The following is a 14,036-nucleotide window of genomic DNA, read 5'->3' on the forward strand; positions in this document are numbered from 1 at the left end:
GAGTTCCTGGGGAAAATCTGAGGGGTTTGAACATTTGCCAGAGTAGTTGAAATTTTTTGGCTCCCAAGAGGGAGCAAGCAGCAATTTGTTTTCTGGCACTAGAAGCCTGCTAAATCTTTGCATAGTGGGAAGAAGTTACCCTTCCTGACATTCCCTTCCTTTCAATATTTGGGGGAGGCAGCACAGGATACTGCAACTCTCAACAATATCTGCCACTCATTTGCTTTTAATCATTGCGATTTAACTCCTGTGGCAGATCATGATCATGCTGCAAGAACATCGAGTTGAACTTGGAACATAATCATCAACAAAATTAGAACCAAAAAGACTTGTATTGTATTCAGTATGATTCAAATCAGACCACAAATGATTAGAAGTACTAGTGAAATGCATTTGTTTAAAAACCAAGGTAAGCTTGCAAGGTGATGTTACAGATGGCTGAAGGCTCCCCATAAGGTCAACAAAAAAGATTTATTACACACATTGAAATTAAGAATTTAATCCTAAGGGATGGCACAGATTTCACCATGCCTCAATGTATTCTTTCTGAAGAGGCCTCAATATTAGCAGGGGAAGAGTTTTCAGCCCCATCCAGTTTTCCCAAACAAGACTTGAGCACTTTTTAGCCCTCTATCTGTAGATCAAAGGATTTTTCAGTAGTGATACAGATTTTTGCATTACCTACTAGCTGTTATTTTTCTTTTCTTTTTTAAAGGATCTTTTACAATCTTATTAGAACACATCCAATGCATTAGGTATTCAGCTAAAGGCTACTCTTCCAGACCATCCAGAAGCAGACCTTTAAAAGATCTCTACTAAAAATATGTACTATGTGAATAACACCACTGATTTTACATGCTTTGCTAAACATTGTTAACCATCAAGAATAGGTTACACAGCTATCTTTAGCCTGACCCAGCATTCCATGAGGGGAGTTCATGGGAATTTCACTGGAACTGTAGAGAGTAAGTACATATTACAAGCAAAATAGTATTTCTAAATAAATTAAAATTTAAAAAAATCCTGTGCTACTGTGATTTGTGCAGTTTGTTTATTTGGTTGTTTTAATAAAGGAGAGTGACTCATACAAATTGCTCTTACCAGAGATTTCCCTGTCAGACCCTCCAAAAGGTCCAAAAGCTTCCTTCCATCTTTCAGATCTGTGAACATGTCTTTAACTGGGGGCTTCCCACTCTGCAGAAAAAACGAACACTTATTATTGCTTAAGTAAAACCTCCATTAAAAAGGCACTTTTTCCTTTTTATCTTTCAGTTGATTCTTATTTAGTACAAGCATAGTAAATAGAAGCTAGAGGACTATGACAGCTATCAGAAAGACATCTTTCCCTTCAGCATTTTTTTCTCTCTCTGTGGCTCTATGCATCAGCAGCCTAATACCAAAAAACCAAATAGGCACATCCTGGCTCACACATTAGGGTAGGCATCATAACACGAAAAGATGACAAAGAAGAAAACTTGGCAAGTTTGAAGACATATTTGTGAAAGAAAGCTTTGGTCCGACTGCATCTAAAAAAGGAAGAAATTAGGACTTTTAATAAAGAAGCTAGTGGGACAAATTCTCTCAGATTTAAAAAGAGAAAAATCAAAAAAAGGATTTGGAATCGAGCCCTGTGTTAGGAGCTAATGTCCTTCTACAGGGACTAGCAGATCAAAAGGTGTAATATATATTGAAAGAAATTAATCATTTTCTTTACCCTGGGGAAAAAAAACCTCAAAATGTGAAACTAAGCACTACTCTAAATCACATATTTCTAATATTAATTTTCTCTAGGGGTAGAGGGACACTGTACAAGAATGATGGTACACGACAGCAGAATCACGTTACGATATTAACTTTTTGCATGCTCCCTTTTGATGTTATTTCTTCTTGGACCTGAAGTTAACACAGAAAAGGATTACAGGACAGGGGGAGAAGATACATGCAGACAACTAAGTGCATTTGCTTTGTAATAGTCATCTGCTGGCTGCCAAGAGACCAATTAAGCCACTAGTTTCAATGGCCCTTTGGAGTGCCAATTAGAGAAGAAAAAATGTTTTCTAAAAACTACCTAAAATTCCAACATTGCCTTTTTCTATCACCTTAGATTTACAACATCACTCTTCAGAAAGAAAGCTGTCAAAGGCCCATCTTATGTGACATGAATTAGCTGTTACAGATCTCTACCTTCACTTACCTCCTCCTGCCCTGACACCTACTAATAATTGTTGAATACTAGCTAATACATCAGACAAAGAGCACTGAACCACCTACTGAACTCTCTTTTTTGGCCAGTACTTTTCCCCCAAAATTCATAAGGGTTTTCCTTAAATGTCCACTTCAGATTTACTATTAAAATCATTCACAAGAAAACAGAGTTGAATAGTTGCAGAGTCATATTTTAATCTTCTATATAGAAATGTACATAAGTGTAACTTACAGTATCAACCAGCTAAACTAACAGCAGTAAGAGCGATATAACTAAAGTCATGTCTTAAAACACACACATGCCAGCCTTGGTGTCCAATATTAAATTAGTTTTGCAATTCATTTTTCTGACAAATTTATTCGCCAATTAGAGTCACAAATCATGCTTAAAAATGTGTTTGAGGTCCAGCAAATAAAACATGACTAACCCTACAGCTCAGGAATCAAGAGCGCAAAGGGAGAGAGAGAGATGGTTACAAAGCATTTCCTAACCTGTCAGCTCAGTTCGATTGTTTCACTCAGTCCAAGGGGACATGTGTTCAAACATAGGCATTTTCTTACCCTCAGTCAGAAAATGGTGGTGTGCAAAACTGAACAGTGAGTTAACATCAAGACAACATGTCAACCCACAATACTTTTTTATGAAGCAATTTTTAGCTAATACCACCACCATGCTTGAGCACCCACTCTATTCACCAGACCTGTCAGTGCTCAAAGGTACCCAATTTTTGTCAGCAGGATATGGAAAAGCAAAAGTGACAGTGTTCTTCAACAGTCTTTCAGAAAACAATCTGCAGAATTGCTTTGAACATTGGCGGCATTGTATGCATCTGTGTGTCAACTCAGAAAGGAACTATTTAAGAAAATTAACTGTGATCACCTTTATTTGTTAAATAAAAAGTCACAGGCTCAGGCTCAGTGGTTTTGTGTTAGACTTTATATACGCATGTTGACGCATACTTCGGTAAATGGTGTAGAAAGCTAAGTAGCTGTCAGTCCAATATCAAGAAGGAGCATTCATTAAACATTAGCATTTGATAACATTCTGCCATTATGTATTGCCGCTTCCTAAACTCAACTATAAGACAGCAAGAGATAAGGCCTTCCTCCCAGTGCACACACTTTTCACAGTTTCAGCTGTTTCACTGCTGCTCAGCAACTTAATTGAAGCGCACTAGAGCAGAACAGGAATACCTAAGAGTAGATGCAGGGAATCACCTTGTACAATTTATGGTGTACAATGGGAGGAGACAATCCACAGTGCAATTGATCTCAGATGCCACCAAAATTTGGTTTAAACTTAGTTTGCATCACCACACAAAAGGTATTGAAAGTAGTTTGGTAAAGGCATGAGAAAACTGTTCTTGGGTCCAGAGAAGCAGACTAAAGGAGCTAACAGAGGTCTCACTGGATGCAATACAACCAATTCTCATTGTGAAAGCAAGCACCCGTTAGACATTGAAGTAGTCTCACCAGAGTAGAGTAGATGGGGAGAATCACCTAATTCAACCTGCTGGTTAGGCTTCTTTTTATGCAGCTCAGGATACAGTTGGCTTTCTAGACGACAACTGCGCATTCCCATCACATGTCCAATTTTTCATCCACCAGTACCTGCAAGGCCTTCTCCACAGGGTTGCTCTCAATCCATTCATCCCCCAGTCTGTGTTGATATTGAGAAGTGGCCTGATGCAGGCGCAGAACCTTGTACTTGGCCTTCCTGAGCTCCATGAGGTTCACGCAGGCCCACTTCTCAAGCCTGTCAAGGTCCTTCTGGAAGTTTTCCTTTCCCTCTTGCAAACCAACTGCACCACTCAGTGTGGCATTATCTGCAAATTTGCTGAAGGCACACTCAAAACAGTTAGACGTCATTGATGACGACATCAAACACTATGGGTTACAATATGGATCCCTGAAGGGCATCACTTGTTACTGATCTCCATTTGCACGCCAAGCAGTTGACTGCAACTCTTTAGATGCAGCCATCTAGCCAATTCCTTACCCATCTAACATTCCATTCCTCAAACCTGTATCTCTCTAATTTAGTGACAAGGATGTTGCAGGAGACTGTCAAAGGCCTTGCAGAATTAAAGCCTTTAAAACAACTGAGAATTCTACAGCTATTCATCCTTCATAAATTTGTTGCCTTAGGTCTGAAAGTTAAGGACATTTTGGATCTACTGAAAAAGAAGAAAGATGCTTCATTTATACAGTACAAGGGTGTTGAGAGCATGTGGCCTTCTGCATTTCCTATCCATTTACTTCTCATGCATGAAAACAAGCTAAATTACTTCCTGCTTTCATTCATTCATTTAGACAGGTCATGGTATGTTCCAACCCTACGCAATGCACCCTTCTGTGGTAGTGGAAGAAATTCAGATTCACTTTCTCAGGAGCATGGTTCTTCCATTTCATGTTTCACCATGTCTTGCTGTCAGTTAAAGAACCAGGAAAAGCATATTAAATTATTTCTGCAAGTTAAGCTACTCCTTTCTGGTTTGTTAAAGTATCTGCTATCCTCAAAACATATGCAGCAACACACACAATGTTTGTATTTATTGAAGTCTACCAAAACATTTTCTATGGGAATGAATTCAGTTAAGAGGAAGTTAGCTAAGAAAGGCGTGTAGCCCATCACCGCCCTCTGCTGCGGCACACCTGTTAGGAAAGCTGGAAACCTCCTCCTCCAGCTTCACACACCCACCTGAGGAGCATGCAGGAACATGGTGGCAGCAGCCACCCAGGCAGCCCCAGCTGTCCCACCAGGGCACAGAGCCCAGAGTGCTGCTGTCGTAATGGGATTGGAGAGTGCACATGCACTGCACCCTCCTTCGCTCACACTGCCTCTTCCCACCTGTGTGTTTTCCTCACACCTCAGCACATATTTCCATACCAGATCTGCTGTCTGAGCCACATAGTCTGCAACCAGTAACATCACTACTCTGTCCTCCAGTGCATAGTGCTGCCAGATCCTGCCTGGCTTTCCCAGGATGCAGTTGGATAGCAGCCTGCCGCACTTCCAGAAGTCTTCTGCTTTCCTCCTTCAGAAAGGACAGCTATGCATCCCAACTGCCAACAGCTGTATGACTCAGTTTATTAAGCATATGGAAAATTGCTTTATAACATGGCAGCCCAAGGGATTGTCCCCAACACCCATTTCCCAAGAGCAGACAAGGAATAGCTGTGGAGCAATGCTGGCAGGGCAGCTACGGAAACCCTCCTATAGCAGGCACACGCCAGCACAGAGCCAGACCAGGCTGCTGCTTCCACCACTGGCCCCTTGTGAGAAAACAGACATAATGCTGCAACTCTCTGGATGTACAACTCACCACTGAGCCTCCGGTGAGGGGGCTGCTGTAGCAGTGCAGAAGCAATCGGGGAGCCACAACACATGACCGCTAAGGCTGGACCTGTGCTTCTAAGTCAGAGAACCTAATCCCAACCAGCAGGGCCAGGAGAATTCCAAGCCCTATCCCTGACCCCCACGGGGCACCTGATGGGCCCCATGCAGACAGCACTGCCCTAAGCCACGCTGGGGTGGAGCAGGCGGCCCTGGAGCCAGTTCTGTGCTAGGGCAGACTGACATGCTGCAGCAAGAGCTCAGGCTCTTGGGCAGAGCAGAAGTCCCTTCCCATCCTACAGGGTAAGGCACAGTGCTCTGCAGGTAGCTTTCCCTCCCTCTCCCACCTCTTCCCACAACCATACTGCTCAATAACCTCCAGAAAGCAATCCTGCCTTCTGAAAAAGTCTGCATGCACCTTGTATGTGTATATATATACACACACAATAAATACACATAACTGCAGTATATAAAAGCATATATATAAAGTACTGTATAATATTCTGTATGCTACACTAAATTAAATTTCTCCTCTTCAGAATGAACAATATTCTACTCATCTTCTACATATTTGAAGACTGAAGTTAAACCTCTGCCAGCATCCCATGAGGAGCAGACCATCAGTTAACATAATGGATCAAGAAACTTGCATTTTAACAGTGAATCCACACCGAGCCCTTCAAGGACAAGTGGCTAGTCACAGTTGTGTTGGTAAGTACTTAAGGAGCAGCCTACCTCATGCTAAGTACTGTACAAATATGAGGCAGATAATGGGTCCTTTCTCAAAGGCAAAACATAAAAGTTTATACTACAAAGATAGTATAAAGGAGAGGCAGGGACACACTGCATACCAGGAGAACTGTGCCAGTTCAGGGTGTAAAACATTCACATCTCTCACTGAACTATCACTTAACTATCACTCTCACTTAACTATCACTTAACTATCATTAATAGAATGAAGTTCTTCTCAGCTTTGCTTCTGTTTGCTGCAACAGCAGAAAAGCACTAGCAGAAACCTCTCCCCTCAGCCTGAGGGGGCTTTACCAGCAGAGATGCACACAAAGCTGCTGTAGTAGAGGCAAGGGCTTGATAAAACAGACAAAAGAATATAAATAGTACACAGCTTAGAAAGAGGCCACATTGGTTCCCCAATGTTTTAAACTGGCACTGACAGCTGGAAAGGAGCTGATTCATTGAAACAGGAATAAGGGAAAGAGTAAAGGTAAGGAGGAAAAGGAACAGAGTAAGAGAAAAAGAGAAATAAAAGCTGGAGACAGCACGTAATCTAGGGCTAGGCCTGCTTGTACACTTATAAATTTTGTGGTGGTACATCTGTTATCCACCACAGGACTCATACAAGGATCAGAACTAGATCCACACGGCTACATTTATTCCAACAAATGTTTTGGTGCCAGCCTTTGCCCTAACACAAAGGGAGGGGGGAGGGGGGTGTTGGGGGGAGTAAGAACTGTCACTAGTTATCCACAGCAGAAAAAAACAAGTGGCAAGAAGAGTCACTAAAGGTTTTGCATGCTCTGGCAAAACTCCAACACCATTTGGGAAGGAAAGCCCATGTACAGCGATGTCTTCACAGCAACAGTCCTCGTATGCCCACTGGCCATCTTTCAACCCTCTCTACCTGGATCAGGTTTAATAGGGTGACTCACTTCCTTGTGTGCGTCTAGAATTACTTGCAAAGGGTCATCCAGGCCAGCCAATATGACTGTGCAGAAATCATTTCTTCTCTTTGCCAAAAAGCGTGTCCAGGAAATACAGGAAGAAATGAATAAAATCTGGACCAGATTTTAAGAGTCATTCAATGCTAACAACACTAGAAAGACAAGCCATCGACATTCCCTGCCCCTGCCCATGACAGGGGAGTTGAAACTAGATGATCTTTAAGGTCCCTTCCAACCCAAACTATTCTATGATTCTATGATTGTTTGTTCTGCTGAAGCCACACAGCTGCAAGGCAGCAATCTTCCTAGAATATTTTACAGTAGAACATTAACTGTCCCTTTATTACTAATGGGAAACTGTAATTTTCTAACTTCGCTCAATTTGATGGAGGAAAGATCCTCAGTTTCACTAACTAATGCTGGCTGTCACCAGTCAAGTAATGCATATTGTAAAAGCATACACATGACCTTCACCAGCCACTGAGGGAAAGCAGCAGATGAGTTCTGGTGGCTCAGAGCAGTGCTGGGAAAAGCCCTAGCTGCCAGTTTAGAGCTGCCAGCTCAGAAACACCCTGAAAGGACAAGGAAGCAGTAACATCTCAATTTTCCATTACATTCTTCTGATTTTCCAGTGTCTCTTATGTAAGACAGTGTTGGGGGGGTTAAGTATTTTTAATCAATTTGCTACTATTTTTCATGTCTAGTAAGATGCTTAGTAAACAGGTCAAAATAGTAGTAGAGCTGCACAGATCCTTTCCCCTTTTTCTTCAGAATGGGGAAACATTACACAGGTTGGGCACTTAAAACTAGAACGTGAACCATTTGTAATGTTCAAGTCCATTTCTAAGAATTCATGGTAACCACCTACTTTGAGTTTAAACTCAGTTAGAAACACAAGGAATAAGAACTACACTTCATGATGAATACAGAGTTAAGAGACATGCCAAGTGCTGCTACATCATGAGGCCAGGACATGGGAACTCAATGTGGGAAAACACGGAAAGCAAAAGGGTCATTGCAAAAAGTAAACAAATATGTCAACAAATAATCTTGCCAATTTCTAATTTAGGACTACCACCATTGTTTACAGAAGTGTTTTTATTAAAACATGATGCTTTTTTCCATCCTCATTCCACTGATATGCGGGAGTTAGAAGACAGTACGTAACCACTAGGTGTACTGTGACACACGAGCCTTAGTTGAGAATGTCCTACTCTATGCTGACTATGCCTCAGTTGTGGCATCTCTACACCACACTAGTATCAAAACTACTAATTCAAATACAAAGTAAAACAAATCTTTATAAACATGGGAGGAAGGCACCATGTAGACAGAATGAAATATTACCATTGGAGCTTAAAAATAAAATTACAAGTAACTAGCTATTTAAAACTCCAGTCAGGAAAAAAGACTCACCTAAGACAAAGTTTGATTCTACTAGATGACAGACATGAGTTTAAGTTGCAGCAAAACTAAAAAGCTAAAGATAGCTCAATCCACAGAACTCCTGAAAGAATTGATTGACAACATGATAGAAGGAGGGAAAACATACAAAAGCAAACATTAGATACAGCAAGGCAGCAAAACAAACAAGGTATCAGCAATTCTGTGGGGGTTTTTTACTCCCAGTGTACCTATTAATGCATTTACTTAAGCTTACATTAATATTGTTACATTAAATGTGTTATAACCTCAACTTGTAATTAAGCCTTATTATTTATAATTACAAGCAGGGGAAGTTGAGACCATACTTGTTATCATTGTCAGTTATTTCTCCTGTCAGACACGGACGTTTTATATTTTTATTTTGAGCCAGGTATTTTCAGATTGTAACTTAGTTTCTTTATAAAAAATCCTGCTGACCAGGTTGACTATTGTTCTCATTAATGATTAACAACTAAATAAATGGATTTACTTCAGTGCCTTTAACGGGTTCTGCTGTAGTGCCTAAGAAGGTCACAAATACACACACTCCAAAAACTGGGGCAATAACCAAAACCAGGAATCAGAGAAACTAAACCCAGAGCATTCCCCAGAATCAGCAGTAATTACAGTATTACTATTAGTAAACCAAGCTTTTTAAGTCTAGTAAAGGGAGATGGCTGCTTGTACCCTGCTCTTGCAGCAGAAAACAGCTGCAGTTGAGAGGAAGAAAGAAAACTTGCAATTCTCATGCTGCAGCTAAATCTGGGAAGAATCCTGAACTGCTTTGTATTATTGGTTTTAGGCTATAAATTAGTCATCCTTACCATACAATAATGTATTAGAGAAGAGACTTATTTCTCTGCATCTCGGTTAATTCACATCCTATTTGGACTCTTCTCAGGAATCACAGAATAATAGAATAACCAGGTTGGAATAGACCCACCAGATCATCAAGTCCAACCATTCCTATCAAACACTAAACCATGCCCCTTAGCACCTCGTCCACCCGTGCCTTAAACACCTCCAGGGAAGGTGACTCAACCACCTCCCTCGACAGCCTGTTCCAGTGCCCAATGACCCTTTCTGTGAAGAATTTTTTCCTAATGTCCAGCCTAAATTTCCCCTGGCGGAGCTTGAGGCCATTCCCTCTTGTCCTGTCCCCCGTCACTTGGAAGGAAGGACTAACTAATTCAGATAAGAAAAAAAGGATAAAATTGAATTACTCAAGGCCAGTTCATATAAACACTAAATTTGTTTCCACCCAGGTTGCTCCTCAGGTTAAGGCCAAATATTTTATACTTTAGCTATCTTTGAGTAAGGTTACATTTTGCAGTTTAATTCAGCAGTGGAAAACAGCAAAACCAATTACATTGGAGAAAACTTTACCAGCAGTCTGGTAATTCCTTGCTCACACAACAAGAACCAAACTGGAAAAATGACTACAGACCATCTTAGGTGATGTCTCCTTAGACAGGTAAAATTGCCTTATCAATCTTTTTGATTGCTCTTCTTGTGTGACTAATACATTAAACTCCATAATTCTTCTTCCTAAGAAAGCCCTTCTGAAATGTCTTCGGCCTCCGGTATCTCGGGTCATGTGAAATTCATTATCTTGAATAGGCATGCTTTTGTCTTCGAAAAGATTTATCACATTTGCCAGGAGTCAGCACAGAACCAGCAAACTGTCTTCAGAAGTACAGGGCCTGACATTTACTATTACAGTAAAACAACCCTTAGAGGAAAGGAGAAAATTAAGGAACAAAAGCAGTGGAAAAGATCTATGCAGCATACCACCCAGAAAGTTAAGTAAGAATTTGCAGTTAGCAAATGAATTAATGCCTGGTATAATGGAGAAACTGTTTTAATTTTAAGATGTATATAAAGCTATCACATCACAAAGCACTCCATGTACAGCTCACCAGTTTGCCTGCAACCTCATCTTCTCTCACCTTTGTGTCCCTTGACGGGAAAGGACCGTTCAGAGCCTAGGAAAGGAAACACCCAGGAGCCACAGCACCAAGCATTTGCCTTCTTGTAGGCTTCCCTGGAGCTCAGTCTGCTCCCAAGCTGTACCTCAGCCTCTTCTTTGCTCTTTAACTATAAACTGACATGAATTTTGTAAGACTGAGAAGCAGAAAAGAGCCTAAGATGCTGTAAAAGCATGGGAGGCCTGGCTTCACCCACACTGGCAGGTGCTGGCTCCAAGCCCTGCCAGGGCTGCAGCTGCTGGCCAATGCAGATGTCTGGCACCAGCACAGATCCTGGAGGATCAAGACCAGAGAAAGACATGTGAAAAGAATGCTGCAAATGCAGAAATAAGACAGTCATCCATATGCAAGAATTAAATTGAGAGCTTGGATTAGAAAGAGATGGGAGTACATAACAAGGAAGCTCAGCTCAGGTCCACAAGGGTTTTGAATGCAGCTCCCAAGACCTTGCAACAATGTACTCAGCTGGCTCCTGTACAACAACCATTCATACCCAAGACTTGTGACCTGGGTTGAGGTGAGGTGTGTGGAAGGAAATCCATCTTTTCACTGGATGCCACAAGCATCTCTCCAGGGGTTCATGTTCTTTTTGCAGAGCACAGTCTTCATAGCAATAAACTGTTTCTACCATTCCTGTGGGAAAACTTTCCAAATGCAATGAAGACAACTCTTTGAGGAAAAGGAAGTCTCCGTTTGGCCATGATGGATCTGTGAACTTCCTCTAGAGTGACAGCCCTAAGCTCTGACAGTCTGTGACTGATCTCACTCCACAGATCTAAGAGTTAGGGCATCATGTTTCTTGTGCTGACTCGAGGTCCTACCTGCCAAATTCAGGAACAGCAGAAGAGGATAGTAACAAACCTGAAAGCAAACCAGAAAATAGGAACATGAAAGCCAGCAAAGACAGACTCCTGCAAGGAGATGAAGAAAGGGCAAGGCTAGGACTGTTTAGAGAGGCAAAAATAGGACCACCCACACAATAATCAAATCCTGCAAGGGCTGGGAAGGTTGAGGAGATGTAGAGTGGGAAAAAGGAAAAGGAAAGATAGAAAGAGCAAGTCTGGAGCTTTAACTAGAAAAATGGTGTCTTACTGGGTAAGCAACCAAGTGAAAAAGACAGAAATTGGAATGAAATAGGCAGGGTGATCAAAACTCCAGATTTGCTAGGCAAGCAAGCTTTTCAGCATGAGAGGGTGTAACAGAAAAGGGAATCGGGGGAAGACAGGGTCAGAAAGTAGGAGTAAAGAAAACAGGGCTGAAGAACTGTACTGGCAGGGTCTGAAGTAGAACACAAGACTGCTGAATCCCTCAATATGTCTATCAAGTCTTCTAGAAACCTTCTAGAGTTGCAAGTATCCAGCTACTATGCTATGTAATTATCAGCTGAAGAGTCAGAGGTCTGTGTGATGGATACAGAAGTGCGTGGCATATCAGCAGGCCTGAAAAACAGATTGAAACTATTTAGAAGTTTGGAAATTTCAAAACTAGGGTTGATGGCAAAATCTTTGATGACTCCTCTTTTACCCATTGGTAAGAAATAATATATGGTTAATGGAGCAGTAAGTTATCCCATGGATCTGAATTCAAACTCTACTTTTAGTTACAGGGCAACTCTTGGCTAAATCACAGGCAATCACTATGTACCATATTAAGAGACTTCGCTAGATCGTTAAGCCCAGTCCTTGCTCATACAGGCATCGTCTCAAAGTCCTTTCTCTATGCTAATCAAGCTTCATCTAAAAAGAAACTAGATATTTTAGATGGTTTGCTTGAGTCTGCAGAAGAGATGAACTCTGAGCTCCATCATAAGACTCAACAAGAGCTCTAGCTTATATGAAGATATTACAGAAATGTGAAATCCTCTGGATTATCTAATCATACTAGGCACTCAATTAGTAGCTACTTCTGATATTTATCTTCATTTGCAGTGGCTGTACACACATAATATCATACTCTTGCATTGCAGACAGGTGTTCTGAAGATATACCTATTAATATTTACAAAGTGGTAAGTATTAATTAAAAAGGATAGAAAGGGATGAATGGATAGAAAAAAGGATAGAAATAATTTTTAGTGTTTGAAGAGCAGGGACAAGAGAACGGAAAGACATTACTCTCTTTCTAGATCCGTTTTAAAACCCTACTGGCTTTATTTACATCAAGTTCACTGATTTTTTAATATATTATACAACTGTAGTTTGAGGATTTTTGGATGTCCAACTAGTTTAGAGAGGCTCAGCTGCTTACTTTGTGTTTAAATGAAGGTCAATTATATTGTAATTCATGTGGAAGGACAAATAAAATTCTTGGAGCAAACTTTGTAATTCCATACAAAAATCTTCAGTTACCATTTTGTTTTCTGCAATGCAAGTCAGATTACATTTACCCAGCCTCCAAAATCTCTGTATTCTGCTAAGAAGCTGAATCAATGTAGTTCACAGAAAATTAATTCTAAACAATGCAAGTGACTTGGAAAAGGCAAAAACTTGAATAAGACCGAAATCAGTCTTTTTATATTTTCAAGGCACAGTGGGAACTAGACTTTCCTACATGGTGATTTCTACTTAACACCAGACATTTACTTGCAATCTGAACATGCCAGTCTTCATAAACCTGTGTTTTATCATGGCAAAGTAGCCATACTCATGTTTGAATTGGATATGCAGTAGTATGTTCTTTATACAAGTCTCTAATCATTAATGTAGCTTTCATAACTTTGTTAGTTTAATGGGCCATGAAATTATAGAGTTACTTCAAATCCTAATATCTGACCATACCCTGTGGCAGGGAAATCTAGGAGCTAATCAGGATCTCTCTTAATACATAGCATAAAGGAAAAGGCACTTTATATAATACAGCCATGGATGTACAACTAAAGACTGAAAACAAATTTTACCCATTTCAATACAATGTCCATACACATACAAACAAGTCACATAGTATATTCTCAGTATCACTGTCATTTGTGTTTGTGCCACCTTTATGGCAGTGTAAGTCTCTACAAATAGGCCTTCCTTTATCACCATGTTTTCACTCCTTGCATGATCCTAGCCTGCCTAACCCTCCTCCCCCAGGAATGTTTTTCCTCTCAGTAGCTGTCAAAAGCAGAGCATAGAGCAACCAGCTATGCATGCAGTCCTCCCTTGAAGGGCAAACTAGCCAGGAATGCACTGGATTAAGTGTATGATATCAGCTTTCAACCAAAACAAACCTAAGCCAAAGTGAATCAACCAAGGCCACAAGCTTTGCATTTCCCAGTGTCTTGTTGCACAGGAAAGGAAGGTAAAAATTTCTTACGTTGCTGAGCAAGAACTTCAGAAGGGCAGCACTCCAGGGGCAGTCATTCATTGCTATAACACTACTGCTTTATTAAAAAAAAAAAAAAAAAAAAAAGAAAACTCCC

The 14,036-nt window shown here is 40.7% G+C and overlaps 1 protein-coding gene across 5 annotated transcripts in view; it reads right to left on the reverse strand.

Annotated features, from left to right (window-relative positions):
• The window catches only part of UTRN (utrophin), a 366,380-nt gene that overhangs the window by 295,255 nt on the left and 57,089 nt on the right, over nucleotides 1-14,036 (reverse strand). For all 5 annotated transcript variants that reach the window (XM_069852165.1, XM_069852164.1, XM_069852167.1 and 2 more), the window contains exon 3: nucleotides 1,102-1,194. In XM_069852165.1, the coding sequence (XP_069708266.1) occupies nucleotides 1,102-1,194 (93 nt within the window). The remainder of the gene's footprint in view (nucleotides 1-1,101; nucleotides 1,195-14,036) is intronic.

The sequence above is a fragment of the Phaenicophaeus curvirostris genome, chromosome 2, assembly GCF_032191515.1.
Source record: "Phaenicophaeus curvirostris isolate KB17595 chromosome 2, BPBGC_Pcur_1.0, whole genome shotgun sequence".
Lineage (NCBI taxonomy): Eukaryota > Metazoa > Chordata > Aves > Cuculiformes > Cuculidae > Phaenicophaeus > Phaenicophaeus curvirostris.